We start from the raw sequence: 14,311 nt of genomic DNA, 5'->3' as shown, positions 1-14,311 counted from the left end.
GCGCTGTTCCCATGGCAACGGGCGCGCGACGATGGCGTCACTTCCGGCCGGGGCGGGGCCAGCGCCGCCCCCGCCTGGGAGGCCGCAACGGCCGCGGGGCCTCGGGCAGCGGCGAGCGGGGCCGGGAGGATGAGCAGGTACCGGTGGGCACGGCCACACGGGCCGGGGACGGGTATACGGGCCGGGGGCGCCTGCGGGGAGCAGGGCCCGGCGGTGAGGTGGTCAGTGTGTGTTGGTGGGGTCAGGGGGAGGGGAGGCCCCAGCACGCGGGGGAGGCCGCGCTGGTCAGTGGGGGGGAGGGGGGGAGCAGTGGTCAGTGTTGGGGGGGGAATACAGTGGTCAATAAGGGGGGAACGCAGTGGTCAGTGCGGGGGCGAGACAGTGGTCAGTGAGGGGTGGGCAGAGTGGTCAGTGCGGGGGGCCACAGTGGTGAGTATGTGGGGGCACAGTGGTCACTGTGGGGGGGGACGCAGTGGTCAGTGTCGGTTTGGGGCGGTCAGCGAGGGCGCGGGACCACCCCAGCGGGCAGGGGAGGGGAGAGGCCGGGCAGGGTGAGCCCCCCCAGCAGGCATGAGAGGCTCCGGTGGGCGGCGTGTCCCGCAGCCGGCGGTGCGGGCAGGGCCAGGGGAGCCCTCAATAATCAGGGCAGGTCGGGTCCGGTGGGGCTGTGGGGGACACGCACTCAGTGATCGGGGAGGGGTCCCACTGCTCAGGCGTCCCCCACCAGCGATCAGAGAGGGGATTGGGGCCCACCACAGCAGTCGGGGGAGTCAGTGGGGGGGGTCTCCATGCTTGCCTGCAGGGTGGGAGGGCCACAATGGACAGCGAGGGGAGAACTCACTGAGAGGGGGTGGGGGGGAAGGGTCAGTGCTGGGGGAGGCCAGCAGTGGGCAATGGAGGGAAACGTGTGGGGCGGGGGTCCTACAGCTCGGTCAGGGTGTGCGGGGTGAGGGTCCCAGAACCCGGTCAGAGTGTGTGGGGTGGAGGTCCCGCAGCCTGGTCGGGGTGTGCGGGGTGGGGGTCCCATAGTCCGGACAGGGTGTGCGAGGTGGGGGTCCCGTTCCTGCCAGGGTAGGGGGAAGCCCCACCAGTCACTGCTGGGGGCCCCACAGCGCTCAGTACAGCGATTCCCCCTCGGTGGGTGTGGGGTCGGTGTGTGTGCGGTGGGTCGGGGCAGGGGCCGGGCAGGGCTGGCCACCCACGGCGGGGTGTCCCCAGCTGGTGCCTGGCTTTGTCCCAGCGTGTGCGGGACACACGGCACGAGTGTGACACGCGGTGTGAGTGCCCGTAGTGCCACCGGACACCCCGTCCTGCCCCGCGAGTGCCACGGGGCGCCAGCCCCGGCAGGGACGCGGCTGCCACGTGCCCGGTGTCACACCGGCCTGGCCCTGCTGTGGGTGGTCATGGGGCTCCCACCGGGGCGCGGGGCATCCCTTCACTCCCGGTATTTTGGCTCATTTCAGTGCCGAATCCCAGCCTCAGTGCCATATCCCTCTTCCACCCTTTCCTCCCCTTTCCCAGGCCTTCGGAAGCAGATGGAGCGAATTCCTCGGGGTGTGGGTTGGTTTGACATTCCTCAGCTCAAGCCTGTGCCCAAACTTGCAGAAAATAGTTGCTTTTTTTTTTTTTCTTTTTTTTCCTCTTCCCCCCTTCCTCTCCCCTTTCCCCTTTTTCCTCGGGATTCGGCGCTCCCGAACGCCTGGGTGGCCCCGGGGGAGCCGCGTCCTTTGTCCCACCAGCCGTGTGGCTGCCGTGGGGGTGGCGTGTGTGGGATGCGCGCTCGTGCTCGCCCCCTCCGCGTGGGCTGCCGAGTGTGGCAGGAGCTCGGATTGCAGGGAGGGAACGCGGGGGGACAGTGCGGGGACACGTGTGGTCACGGAGGGGACGGACAGAGCCCTCAGATCCCCGCCCTGCCCGCAGGCCCCCGCAGCCGCCGGACGGACAGATGGACACGGCAGCCCCGGCCCGCGCTGCTCGGCCGGCGCCAGCCGTGCCCAGGGCCAGCTGAGGACGGGGCGTCTCCGGGCCCGGCGTCGTTGCCGGCCTCTGTGGGATCGGGATCCTCCCTCGCTCCGGGCGCGGCCGCCTCCCCTCCCGCCTCAGCCATGAACGGGCTGTCGATCAGCCAACTGTGCTGCCTCTTCTGCTGCCCGCCCTGCCCCAGCCGCATCGCGGCCAAGCTGGCCTTCCTGCCCCCGGAGCCCACCTACGCCATGGTGCCCGAGCCCGAGCCCGTGGGCAGCACCGGCTCCCTGCGCGGCGCCGCGGGCCGCTGGAAGCTGCACCTGAAGGACAGGGCTGATTTCCAGTACTCCCAGCGGGAGCTGGACAACATCGAGGTGTTCGTCACCAAGAGCAGCCGGGGCAACCGCGTCGGCTGCATGTACGTCCGCTGCGTGCCCGGCGCCAGGTGAGTCACGGCGGGTGTGCCGGCTGGGGCTCTGCTGGGCTGCCCCGGGGCTGCCCTTGGGGCTCCTGGCCCCTCTTTCCCCTGGCTGAGCCTCGCTGGAGGAGCTGGCCCTGCCCCGGGCATTTGGAGGAGCTGGCCCTGCCTGGCCCTGCCCCGGGCATTTGGAGGCTCCAATGGGACGGGTGAGCTGCGCTCCCAGGACCGGTCTGGCTGCCCTGGCACTGGGGTTAAAGCAGGAGCAGAGGCAAAGCTGAGGCTGTGGGGTGTGGGGATTCCCCAGGCTGTCTCACAGGCCCCTGGTGTCATGGCAGTGATGCAATGCTCCAGGTATTTGCACAGAGCTTGGGGGCACTGGGGTGGCTGCACCAGCTGCTTCTCCCCGTGCCCAGCCCCGTGGTGACCATGTGCCAGCCAGGAGAGCCTGGCTCAGTCAAATTCACAAGACTTGATTCCTCTAGGAACAGAGTGATGGAAGTGAAAGCCAGGAGGGGTTTTGTCACTCCCATGGGTCTGAACTGGCACCTTGGAGTGTGAGATGGAGACCCCATGCTGCTGCCAGGAGGGGACTTGGCAGCTGCTCCCTGTGCAGTGGCACAGTTTTGGGGTTCAGGTGCAGAGGGTGGCCATGTCACCCCAGCTGACCCCTTTCCTGTGTCCTCCAGGAACAACAGGTCCTCAAGGACCAGCATCCCAGGCTGCAGGGGAGAACCTGGGCTGGGGGGAACCAGGCCTGCCAAACCTGGGGTATCAGGTGCTGCTGGCTGGCTGACCTCCCCCAGCTCATCCTGTCACTGACTCCAGCTGGGGCTCCCTGGGCATCCAGGCCAGGATTGCAGACTCAGCCTGGCCACAGACCCCTCAGACCAGCTGCAGGGGCTCAGCAGGGAGTGAGTCCTGCTCCCTCCCTCTGGCAGAAGGGAGCCAAGCTCTCATCAGTCTGCTATTAGTGTTAATTTTTATGATTAACATTGTTTTTCCCCTTATGGTGGAAATTTCTTGTGCCTTGTCACTCCCACAATTCACTTCTCTCTCAGCATCTGGTGTCTTGCCAGGCTCAGGAGAGAAAAAACCCGCTGTCAGAATTCTTACTTGAAATCCCCATTGGGCAAACGGCCCCAAATCCTGAGCTTTTTACCAAAAATAGACTCAAAAACTTCAACAGAATCATCAAGCTGCCTGTTCCTGCTGGGAGTGAGCCCCTGGCTCTGTCAGGGAAGGGTCTGGGGGTGTCACAAGGAGCTCCCTTGGTGGCTGGAGGGGTGTTGGCCCTTTGTGTGCCGGGGTTTGGTTGCTGTCTGTGCTGGAGCTCCAGATGTTCCATACCCACATCCCAGGTACACGGTGCTCTTCTCCCATGGCAACGCCGTGGACCTGGGGCAGATGAGCAGCTTCTACATCGGGCTGGGCACGCGCATCAACTGCAACATCTTCTCCTACGACTACTCCGGCTACGGCGTGAGCACGGGCAGGCCCTCGGAGCGCAACCTCTACTCCGACATCGACGCCGCGTGGCAGGCGCTGCGCACGCGGTGAGCGGGCAGAGCCTGGAAACCCTGCAGGGAAACCCTGGGCTCAGCAGCCTGCAAAACAGGAAACCTCCCAGGAGGGAACCCTGGGCTGCTGGAGACAGGAAGGGGTGGTTGGAAAACTGTAGAGGGAGCAGCTGGGGGATTCAAGGGGCAGGGATGCTGCGGGGCATGACCTTGGCACAAGCTGTGCTTCCTGTGTCACTATGCCAGGCTCAGCCCTGGTTCCCATGCCAGGCTCAGTTCTGGTTCCCCTGGAAGGCTTGGGGTGCAGCCCCATGCCAGGCTCAGCTCTGGCTCCCATGCCAGGCTGGGTATGCAGCCCCGTGCCAGGCTCAGCTCTGGTTCTCCTGCCAGGTTTGGGGTGCAGCTCCATGCCAGGCTCAGCTCTGGTTCCCCTGCCAGCCTTGGGGTGCAGCCCCATGCCAGGCTCAGCTCTGGTTTTCCTGCCAGGCTTGGGGTGCATTTCCATGCCAGGCTCTGCCTCCTCTTCCTCAGGCCTGGCTCATGGTGTGATCCAGAGCTGGGGCTGCCCCACTGGTTGCAGTTCAGGCTCTGAACACCCTAAAACTCTGACCTGGTGAGGGAAAGCTTTGACATCCCCCAGAACTCAGCTGGCAGCTCAGCCCTGGCTGCTCCCTGGTCCTTTGGGAGCACAGGGAACTGCTCTGGGCCCAGCCATGAGGAGCTGGGGAGGATCAGGGGGTCAGACAGACCCCAGACCTGCCCGGAGCCTTGTGGGTGCAGTGACCAGCACAGAGTAACCCCTGAGCTGTCTCTGCCTGCCCACTGAGCTGCCCTGTCCCATGCAGGTACGGGATCAGCCCGGAGAACATCATTTTGTACGGACAGAGCATCGGCACCGTGCCCACGGTTGACCTGGCCTCGCGCTACGAGTGCGCGGCCATCGTGCTGCACTCCCCGCTCACCTCCGGCATGCGCGTCGCCTTCCCCGACACCAAGAAGACCTACTGGTTCGATGCCTTCCCCAAGTGAGTGCCCTGGGCAGGGGGCATGGGGGGGTGTGAGGGGCCGTGCCCAGAGCAGCTCTGGGCACAGCCAGGGGACCGTTTTTTGTGATAGGTTTAAATATCCCCTTTCAGAATCTTCTTGCCCTGTATTTAGTGTCCTCTGGGAGTTGTAGCCCTGCCTGGGGTCACTGTGCCCCCTCCTGAGTTGTAGCCCTGCGTGGAGTCACTGTGCCCCCTCCCTGTGCCATGGGTGTACCCCACTCCCCTGTGCCATCTCCTGGCCACCCCATCCCAGTGACTTTGCCCACCAGCTTTGGGGCTGTGCTGCTGGCCCCTGTCAGGTGCCCCTGGGACCCCTCTGTCCCCCAAGAGTAATTCCTTGGGGTATTTCCTGCTCTTCAGATGGCAGCAGGAGTGCTGAGAGGCTGAGCTCTTCCTTTGCCTCTCCCTTGCAGCCGGGCCCGTGGGGCCCAGGGGACAGTCCCTGAGCCGGAAGCTGTGGCTGGGAGCCACCAGCCCACGCTCTGCATCCTGGTGGCCTCACGTGGCCTTTGGGATGGGCTGGGACCTGTGCTTCCCTTCCCTCAGAGCCCAGCAGGGCAGGGCTGTCCTGCTGCAGTTCCCATCAGCCCTGCTGAGGTCCCATGGGGATGTTGTCACTGCTGTCTGCTCCTTGTCTGTCACACTGGGGCAGATCTTTTCCTTGGCAGAAGCTCTGTGTCCCTCCCTGTCCCTGTGCTCTGCCACGATCAAAGAGCATTTCCCAGTCCCTGTCCCAGGGGATGTTTTGGGGGCAGGAGGAGTGGCAATGTCTCATTCCCTGTGCTTACCCCCTCTCTCCTCTCTCCCCCACCCACCTTTTTGACAGCATCGAGAAGATCTCCAAAATCACCTCTCCTGTGCTCATCATCCACGGTACAGAGGACGAAGTCATCGACTTCTCGCACGGCCTGGCGCTGTTTGAGCGCTGCCCCAAGGCCGTGGAGCCGCTGTGGGTGGACGGGGCGGGGCACAATGACATTGAACTCTACAGCCAGTACCTCGAGCGCCTTCGGAAATTCATCTCCCAGGAGCTGGCCAGCCAACGCAACTAGCCAGGGCCACAGGCAGGGGGGTTCTGCTTGTTTCTCCAGTTCTCCCAGTAGCTCTCCCCAGTCCCTGCTGCTGGAGCTGTAATGAGTTTGCTCAGCCTCGGCTCCAGGCTCAGGAGAGGGCGGGAGGCCCTGCAATGGACAGTGTTTGCTCTCAGATGTGAGTACAGCTCTCCTCCCTGCTGGTGCCAGCCTGGCGCTGCTGGCACCCCCGGCCCGGCTGGCCAGAGACGGCAGCTCCCTCCTTGCCCCTCCCCAGAGACATGAGCCCACCCTCCGGGGGTGGATCCTTGGCTTCAGACACGTCCTCGTCCCCTCTCCCGAACCGGCGACGCCCCGAGTCCCTCCCGGCCGCTCTGCTGCTCTGACCATAGCAATAAGGCGAGTTGGAGAGGGGCTGGGCCGGCCCCTCGCGGTGTCCCCGTGCCTGGGACACGGGAGAGGGCAGTTCCTGCTCTCCACGGAGCTTTCCCGGGCCCAGCGCTGGCCGTGCCCGGTGTTCACCCCGGCTGGGGCAGAGCCGTGTCCCCACGGGGACGATGGGGATGCATGGAGGAGGTGCCCCCCTGCCCCACACCTCCTCCAGTCTGGGCTGCTCCCAGAGCACTCCTGGTGCTCAGGTCACCCCTGGAAACCTCCTCGGGGTGAGGGAAGCAGGCAGCAAATAAACAGCAGAGGTTTAACGTTTCACCTGTGTGTGCCCTTTCCCTGGCTACCCCTGGGGGCTCCTGAGCCAGCCCCACGGTGTCCAGCCCCTCAGCCTTCCCCTGTTCAGCACCTTCCCTAGACTGCCTTTGGCCAGATCCCCAGTGCTTGTCACCCTCCTCTGGGGACTGGGTGATCCCAAGGTGCCAACAGGAGCAGGGAAGATGCCCTTGGCCCCTGGGACCAAAGCTCTGTGTGTCCAGTGGGACTTGGGGACAGCAGGAGCCCATTCCCCTGTCCTGTGTCATTAGGGTGGAGGATGGCCTCAGCCTTCCTGGGGCTGGGTGTGCCACAGGGGAAGGGGGACATCCCCATGGCCTGCTCTGTACCAGGCCAGCACCACAAGGGTGGACACAGGCTGGTCCTGGGAGAGCAAACCTTGTTTTTGACCTGCTCCATGCCCAGTTCTGACCAGAGCTGGGTGATTCTGGGGGTGCTCAGGCCGTGGGGGCAGAGGCAGGGGTGTCCCACAGTCCTCTCACCAGCACACAGGAAATTTGCCCCAGGGAAGGGCAGAGGCTCTGGTTGGTGATTTTTGGGACAGTGCCTGCTTTTCCACCTCAGGAAGAGCTGCCTGTCTGTGTGTTTTCCTGCCCCTGGGACATCCCTGGCCCCAGCCCAAACAGCAAAACACTGCTGAGCCCTTCCCTTCCCCTCCCTGTCCCTGTCCTGTCCCCGACAGAGGCCCTGGGGCCCGCCAGGCTCATGTGAGGAGGGATTTAATCTCCTTAGGGGCTCAGGGGCCAGGCGGGGCTGTGCTGCACCCCCACGCTCTGAGCACTCCAATGCACCCATTGTTTGGGGCTGGGGGGTCGAGGTGGGGGGCACGGGACCCCCTGCTCCCCACAGATCCCTCTGCCCCCAGGAGCAGAGCAGGAGGGATGAGCCTTCCTTGGTGCTGGGGCTGTGCAGGAGCTGGCAGAGGAGTGGGTGGCTCTGGAGGGGCCTCACTCATTGCCAGGGGGATTTTGGGGTCCAGGAGCTGGGTGGGATTTCTGGCTTCTCCCTGTACAATCCCCTCTCCTTCTTTCCCCATTCCTGTGCCAGCAGTGGCCAGGTGGTTTAGGAGCCTTGGGCTCACACGTGTGTGGGAAGCCAAAGCCTCCCAGCCCAGCTCCCTCTGGCCCCACTGTCCCAGGGCTCCCTAATCCTGGCACAGAGACGTTCTGTGTGCACCCAGGGTATTTTTATCCTCTTACTGCTGCTGTTTCCTGTTGAGCTGCGGATGCTTCAGCTCTGCCTCGCCAGCAGGATGGCTCAGAGCTCCTGGGCTTTGGGGGGATGTTGAGGTGGCTCGAGGTTGTTTTTCCTGTGTCTGAGTCTAAAACAAAGGCAAAAGGTCAGGAAAGTTCAGCCTGATCCCCAAAGTCCAGAGGCAGGCTGGGAGTATGGGAGTCCATGGAGATGGGCATTGCTGGGTGCCACCTCCATGGTGGGGAGCCCTGACTGGGATCTGGGATCAGGGTCTGGATCTGGCCCAGGATGAGGCTCCATCCCCACTCAGCAGCTGCAGCAGGGAGGGACAGAGGAGCACCCACCCCATGAGAGCTGCAGGGGCCTCAGGGGGTGTGGGCTGGGGGTCCTGGGCACAGGAACCCCACCTGGGGCCAGAATGGGCCACGAGCCACTGGGATGGCACTTCTGTCCCTTTGGGATCACACTTCCATCCATTTGAGGTGGCACTTCTGTCCCCTCTGGGATCACATTTCTGTCCCCTCCTCTGGTGCTGCAGCTTGAGGTGAAGGCAGGGCACTGGGTGGGGGACAGGGCTGGACAGTTTTGGTCCCTGGATGGGGACTCTGCAGTGTCCTTTCCTGGAGGGGACAGGCAGAGCCAAGGCCCTGAGTGTCCCCAGAGTCCCTCCTGCAGCCAGAGCAGAGCAGGGTCAGGGCAGGTGTCCCTCTGGCTGGTTTGGACCCCCAGCCAAGGGGGCCCAGGGGCCCCAGCTGGGCATGGGGGACGTTGGGTCCGGCCAAGAGGGGTTTAAGTCTCATTTGGGGCATAAATGAGGCTTTTGATGGCCGGGGCCTGCGTGCCACAGTCATGAGACCTCGCTCAGAGGCCGAGCTCAGTCATGGGATCCAGGAAACTGAATTAAAGCAACTTAAGGAGCTTTTTTCCGAGCTCTGCTCTGGTTTTCCACGTGCTTGTCATATGAACAAAGACGGTATAAAAGGGCAGAGGGGAAGGATCCTTCGGAGGTCGGGCTGGGAGAAGGGGCAGCATTGGGAGAGGATGCCAGGGTGAGAGAACAGCGCGGTGCTGGTTGAGGTGGAGGGAAGGAGACAGAAAGGACAAAGAGGGGGGAATGTGTTGGCTCTGCTGAGTGAGGTGGAGGCCTTAGGGACAGTGGGGACAGTGGGGACAGCTGTGGGGGCAGAGCTGGGGGAGCAGAGCTGTGTCCCCCTCCCCGAGCAGCGCAGAGCCCGACGAGCCCGAGGCTGCACCGCGACACCGGCGGCACCTCCCTGGTGAGACATGGGCAGGGGGGCAGGGGGGCACCCACGGCCCTGGGGACACCTGAGAGGGCACCCACAAACCTGGGGACACCCTGAGAGTGCACTCATGGCCCTGGGGACATCACAGCCCTGGGGACAACCTTGAGGGGGCACCCATGGCCCTGGGGACACCTGAGAGGGCACCCACAAACCTGGGGACATCACAGCCCTGGGGACTCCCAGAACCCTGGGGACATCACAACCCTGAGGGCACCCACAACCTTGAGGGGGCACCCAGAACTCATGAGTGGCACCCAGAATCCAGGGGGGCACCCAGCCCCTGGGTGCCCCAGGGGTGGCAGGTGGTGGTTGTGGTTCATGAAGGTCCCTGAGCTGGGTTGGGACCCTGGGCCTGGGTGGGAATCCATGGGATGGCCCCACCCTGCTCTGCCTGTGCATGTCTGTGTGCACTCACACACATGTGAGTGCACGCAGGTGTGCACACAGGGACCCCTGCACACGTGTGCACACACACAGGAATGTGCACAGCCCTGCTGAGACCTGCACACACACACACAGGTGTCCACAGACACACAGGGACCTGCACACACACAGATGTGCACTCACACGCATACACACACACACACAGATGTGCATTCACACACACACAGATGAACACTCACACACACACACACACAGGTGTGCACTCACACACAGGTATGCACTCAGACACACACTCACACACACACAGATGAACACACACACAGGTGTGTGCTCACACACATAGATGTACACACACACACAGTGTGCACTCACACACAGATATGCACTCACACTCACACACACACTCACACACACACAGGTGTGCACTCACACACAGATATGCACTCAGACACACTCACACACTCACACACACTCACACAGATGTGCACACAGTCCTGAGCAGCTCCACACCCCCTCTGCCCCTCTCCTCACCCAGGCTTCCACAGCAGTCCCTGCACCTCCTCCTGCCCCTCTCAAAGCAGCCCTGCCAGGGCTGTGCCAGGGACACCCAGGGCTGCTTTCACCTCCTGGAGTTGTGGGGCAGCCCCAGGATCTGCAGCTGCCTCTGAGCCCCCAGCTTCCCTGGCTCCACGGGATCCCCAGGATGCCATAGGATCCCTCAGGTCCCTGGGATTACCCCAGATCCCTCAGCTGCTTGGGGCTTCTCAGCTCCCCGGGATCCCCCCAGCTCTCCAGATCCCTCAACTCTCCAGAATCCCCCAGCTTCCCAGAATGCCCCCAGCTTCCCGGGATCCCCCAGAATCCCCCAGTCCCCCAGATCCCCCAGCTCCCTGGGATCCTCCATCTCCCCGGGATCCCCCAGCTCCCTAGGATCCCCCAGCTCCCCACATGCCCCAGCTCCCCGGGATCCCCAACTCCCCAGAATCCCCCAGCTCTTTGGGATCCCCCAGCCCCCCTCGCTGTCCCCTCCCGTCTCTCCTCTGTCCGCAGGAGCTCTCGCAGGAGTGCGGGGCCGGGCCCGCTGCCCCCTGTGAGCTTCCCTTTGTCATCCTATGCCTGAGCGTTCCTGGAGGCTGGGACGGCCAAGGGAGGCCCACGGGCCGCCACAGCCCCGCGGTGACAGCGCCAGGACAGCTCGGCTGGGACACCCTGCGGTACGGAAATGATCCTTGGGGGGCAGAGCATCCCCTTGTGGGGCTGGGAGCAGCCCCTTGCGGCAAAGCATCCTTGTCGGGATCAGAGCATCCCCTTAGGAACATCCTGGGGGTGAAAATCCCATAGGGGGTGAAAATCCCATAGAGGGACCAGAACGTCCTGGAGGAGGGGGTGGCATGCAGCCCCTTGGTGTGCCAGGAGCAGCTGTGGGGAGCTGGAGCATCCCCTGGGGAAGGGAAAGCATTCCTTTGGGGTGCCAGAAAAACAGTGGGGTGCTGGAAACACCTGTGGGGAGCTGGAACATCCCCTAGGGAAGTGAAAGGATCCTTTTGGGGTGCCAGAAGAACGTGGGGAGCTGGAAATATCTGTGGGGAGCTGGAGCATCCCCTTGGGAAGGCAAAGCATTCCTTTGGGGTGCCAGAAGAACTGGGGGGACCTGGAGCATCCCCTGGGGAAGGGAAAGGATCCTTTTGGGGTGTCAGAAGAACTGTAGGGAGCTCAAAACACCCATGGGAGAGGGAAAGGATTCCTTTGGGGTGCCAGAAGAATTGTGGGGAGCTCAAAACACCCATGGGGACCCGGAGCATCCCTTGGGGAAGGGAAAGGATCCCTTTGGGGTGCCAGAAGAACTGTGGGGAGCTGGAGCATTCCCTAAGGAAGGGAAAGGAACCTTTTTGGGGTGCCAGAAGAATGTGGGGAGCTGGAAACACCTGTGGGGACCTGGAGCACCCCTTTGGGGTGCCAGAAGAACTGGGGGGAACTGGAGCATCCCCTGGGAAGGGAAAGCATCCCTTTGGGATGCCAGAAGAATTGTGGGGAGCTCAAAACACCCATGGGGGGCTGGATCATCCCCTTGGGAAGGCAAAGGATCCTTTTGGGGTGCCAGAAGAATGTGGGGAGCTGGAAACACCTGTGAGGATCTGGAGCATCTCCTGGGGAAGGAAAAGGATCCCTTTGGGGTGCCAGAAGAACTGTGGGGAGCTGAAAACACCCATGGGGACCTGGGGCATCCCCTAGGGAAGGGAAAGGATCCTTTTGGGGTGCCAGAGGAATGTGGGGAGCTGGAAACACCCATGGGAGAGGGAAAGGATCCCTTTGGGGTGCCAGAAGAACTGTGGGGAGCTCAAAACACCCATGGGGAGCTGGATCATCCCCTTGGGAAGGCAAAGGATCCTTTTGGGGTGCCAGAAGAATGTGGGGAGCTGGAAACACCTGTGAGGATCTGGAGCATCTCCTGGGGAAGGAAAAGGATCCCTTTGGGCTGCCAGAAGAACTGTGGGGAGCTGGAGCATCCCTTAGGGGTGGCTGGTACCCCGTGGGCTGGGGCTGGGCAGGGGGAGGCAGCAGCCAGGCCATTGCCCAGGATGCGGATGGGATTATGGGGTGTCACAGAGAACCCCTGCCTGGGAAGGAACTCCCATGGGGGACATGGACTGTGGGCTGTTAAATGTAGGGTGGTACCAGGGTGAGGTGCTGGGAGCACTGGGAGCGCTGGTAGCGGTGTCACCCTCCTGCTGAGCCTACCCCTGTGCAGATGTGACCCAGGTGAGGATGTCCTGGCAGCTCCTGCTCTCCCAGCTCTGTTCCCTTCTCCAGCTCCACAAACCCCCCTGGCACCTCGTGCTGAGGCTGGAGAAGTTCCCAAGTGGATGCAGAGGAAATCTCCCCCATGGGGAGCAGAAACTCATCCTGGGAGCTCAGATGAGGTGATGCAGAGCAAGGAGCAGGGAGTGGGAGTCTCTGCTCACACCAGTGTCTGGTTTCCATTTTTTGCGTTTTTCTCCCAAAACTCGACCCCATTCCCCAGCTGGGGTGGATGGCAGGGCAGGGAGCAGCTGAGGGGGGAAGGGCTGGAGGGTGGGGATGGATCCCAGTGGACCCCTGAGCTCCAGGCTGGATCTGAGCTCTGGGAAGGGACCCAGGAGTGACCCCCTGGCAGCCCTGAGGCTGCTCCTGGGCCACAGCTGGGCCTGGGTGTGGGGACACCCAGCAAGGAGTGAGGCCACCCTGGCACCAGGACAGGTCCCTGTGTCCCCTAGCACAGTGTGGTGTCACTGGGGACAGGTCCCTGTGTCACCCTGTGTCACCCAGCACAGTGTGAGCACAGTGTGGTGTCCCCCTGTCACAGGAGACAGGTCCCTGTGTCATTGTTCCTCAGCACAATGTGTCACCCTGTGCCACTCAGCACAGTGTGGTGTGTCCCTGTCACAGGGGACAGGTCCCTGTGTCACCCAGCATGGTGTGGTGTCCCCTTGTCTCTGGGGACAGGTCCCTGTGTCACCCTGTGTCCCCCAGCACAGTGTGGTGTCACTGGGGACAGGTCCCTGTGTCACCCTGTGTCACCCAGCACAGTGTGAGCACAGTGTGGTGTCCCCCTGTCACAGGGGACAGGTCCCTGTGTCCCCCAGCACAGTGTGGTGTCTCTCTGTCACTCTGTGTCACTCAGCACCCTGTGGTGTCCCCCTGTCACAGGGGACAGGTCTCTGTGTCACTGTCACCCAGGACAATGTGTCTCCCTGTCACCCTGTGTCTCCCAGCACAGTGTGTCCCCCTGTCACTGGGAACAGGTCTCTAGGTCACTGTTCCCCAGCACAGTGTGGTGTCACAGGGGACAGGTCCCTGTGTCACTCAGCACCCTGTGGTGTCCCCCTGTCACAGGGGACAGGTCCCTGTGTCCCCCAGCAGCAGGAAGGGCAGTACCAGGGGTGACACTGCAGTGACATTGCCCCTACCTGGCTCTTCTGGGGCAGCGAGGGCCAAACCCCTGTCCCCGTGTCCCTGCAGGGTCAGTGACAGCCCCACCCTGTGCTGTACCCCCTGTACCAGCTCATCCCCTCCTTCCCTGGAATCACAGCCTCTGTCTGGGGTCCCCTCACTCTGTGGGGGTCCCCTCACTGTTTGGGGATCCGCTCCCTTCTCTGCAGATGCTCAGGAGCTCTGAGGAGCTGGGGCTGGGTCAGGTTTGGGGGTCCCTTGGTCAGTCCAGGACACTGGGGGGGTTCAGGTCCTGGCAGGGCTGGAGGGAATTTGGGGGTGCTGCTTCCAGAGGAGCTGCCTGGGTGTGCACAGGGACCATGAGAAGCTTTCCCAGTGCTCCTGACTGGGAGCTGAGTGGGTATCCCAGTTAGCTGAGCTTAGTGAGGAGGCAACAGCAAGAACAGCATCAATTTTGGGAAGGATTTCCACATGGGGGCCTCCAGATCTGGGCAAGACCAAGTATTTTATTTTTATTTTAATTTAATTTAATTTATTATATTTTTTAAAATGTTATTTCTTATTTTATCTTATTTTATTTCTATTTTATTTTACTTTGAATTTATTTTATCTCTTATTTTAGTTCTTATTTTAATTTAATTTAATTTTTTATCTTATTTATTTTATTTTATTTCTTATTTTATTATATTCTATTTCTTATTTTATCTTATTTCTTATTTTTGTTTCTTTTATATTTTATTTCATTTCATTTCATTTATACTATTTCATTTTACTGGTTTGTGAGTTGAAGAAGCAC

General features: G+C 61.9%; 1 protein-coding gene across 1 annotated transcript; it reads left to right on the top strand.

Moving 5' to 3' along the window:
• ABHD17A (abhydrolase domain containing 17A, depalmitoylase) lies at positions 1–6,688 on the top strand. Its single transcript, XM_074528966.1, has 5 exons — positions 1–137; positions 1,921–2,410; positions 3,745–3,939; positions 4,749–4,928; positions 5,776–6,688. Exons 2-5 carry the CDS (start codon positions 2,106–2,108, stop codon positions 5,999–6,001), a joined length of 906 nt encoding a protein of 301 aa, XP_074385067.1. The 5' UTR covers positions 1–137; positions 1,921–2,105; the 3' UTR covers positions 6,002–6,688.
• Positions 6,689–14,311: the final 7,623 nt, after the last annotated feature.

The sequence above is a fragment of the Zonotrichia albicollis genome, chromosome 29 (genome assembly GCF_047830755.1).
Source record: "Zonotrichia albicollis isolate bZonAlb1 chromosome 29, bZonAlb1.hap1, whole genome shotgun sequence".
NCBI lineage: Eukaryota > Metazoa > Chordata > Aves > Passeriformes > Passerellidae > Zonotrichia > Zonotrichia albicollis.
This window is presented reverse-complemented; position numbering and strand designations above follow the sequence as displayed.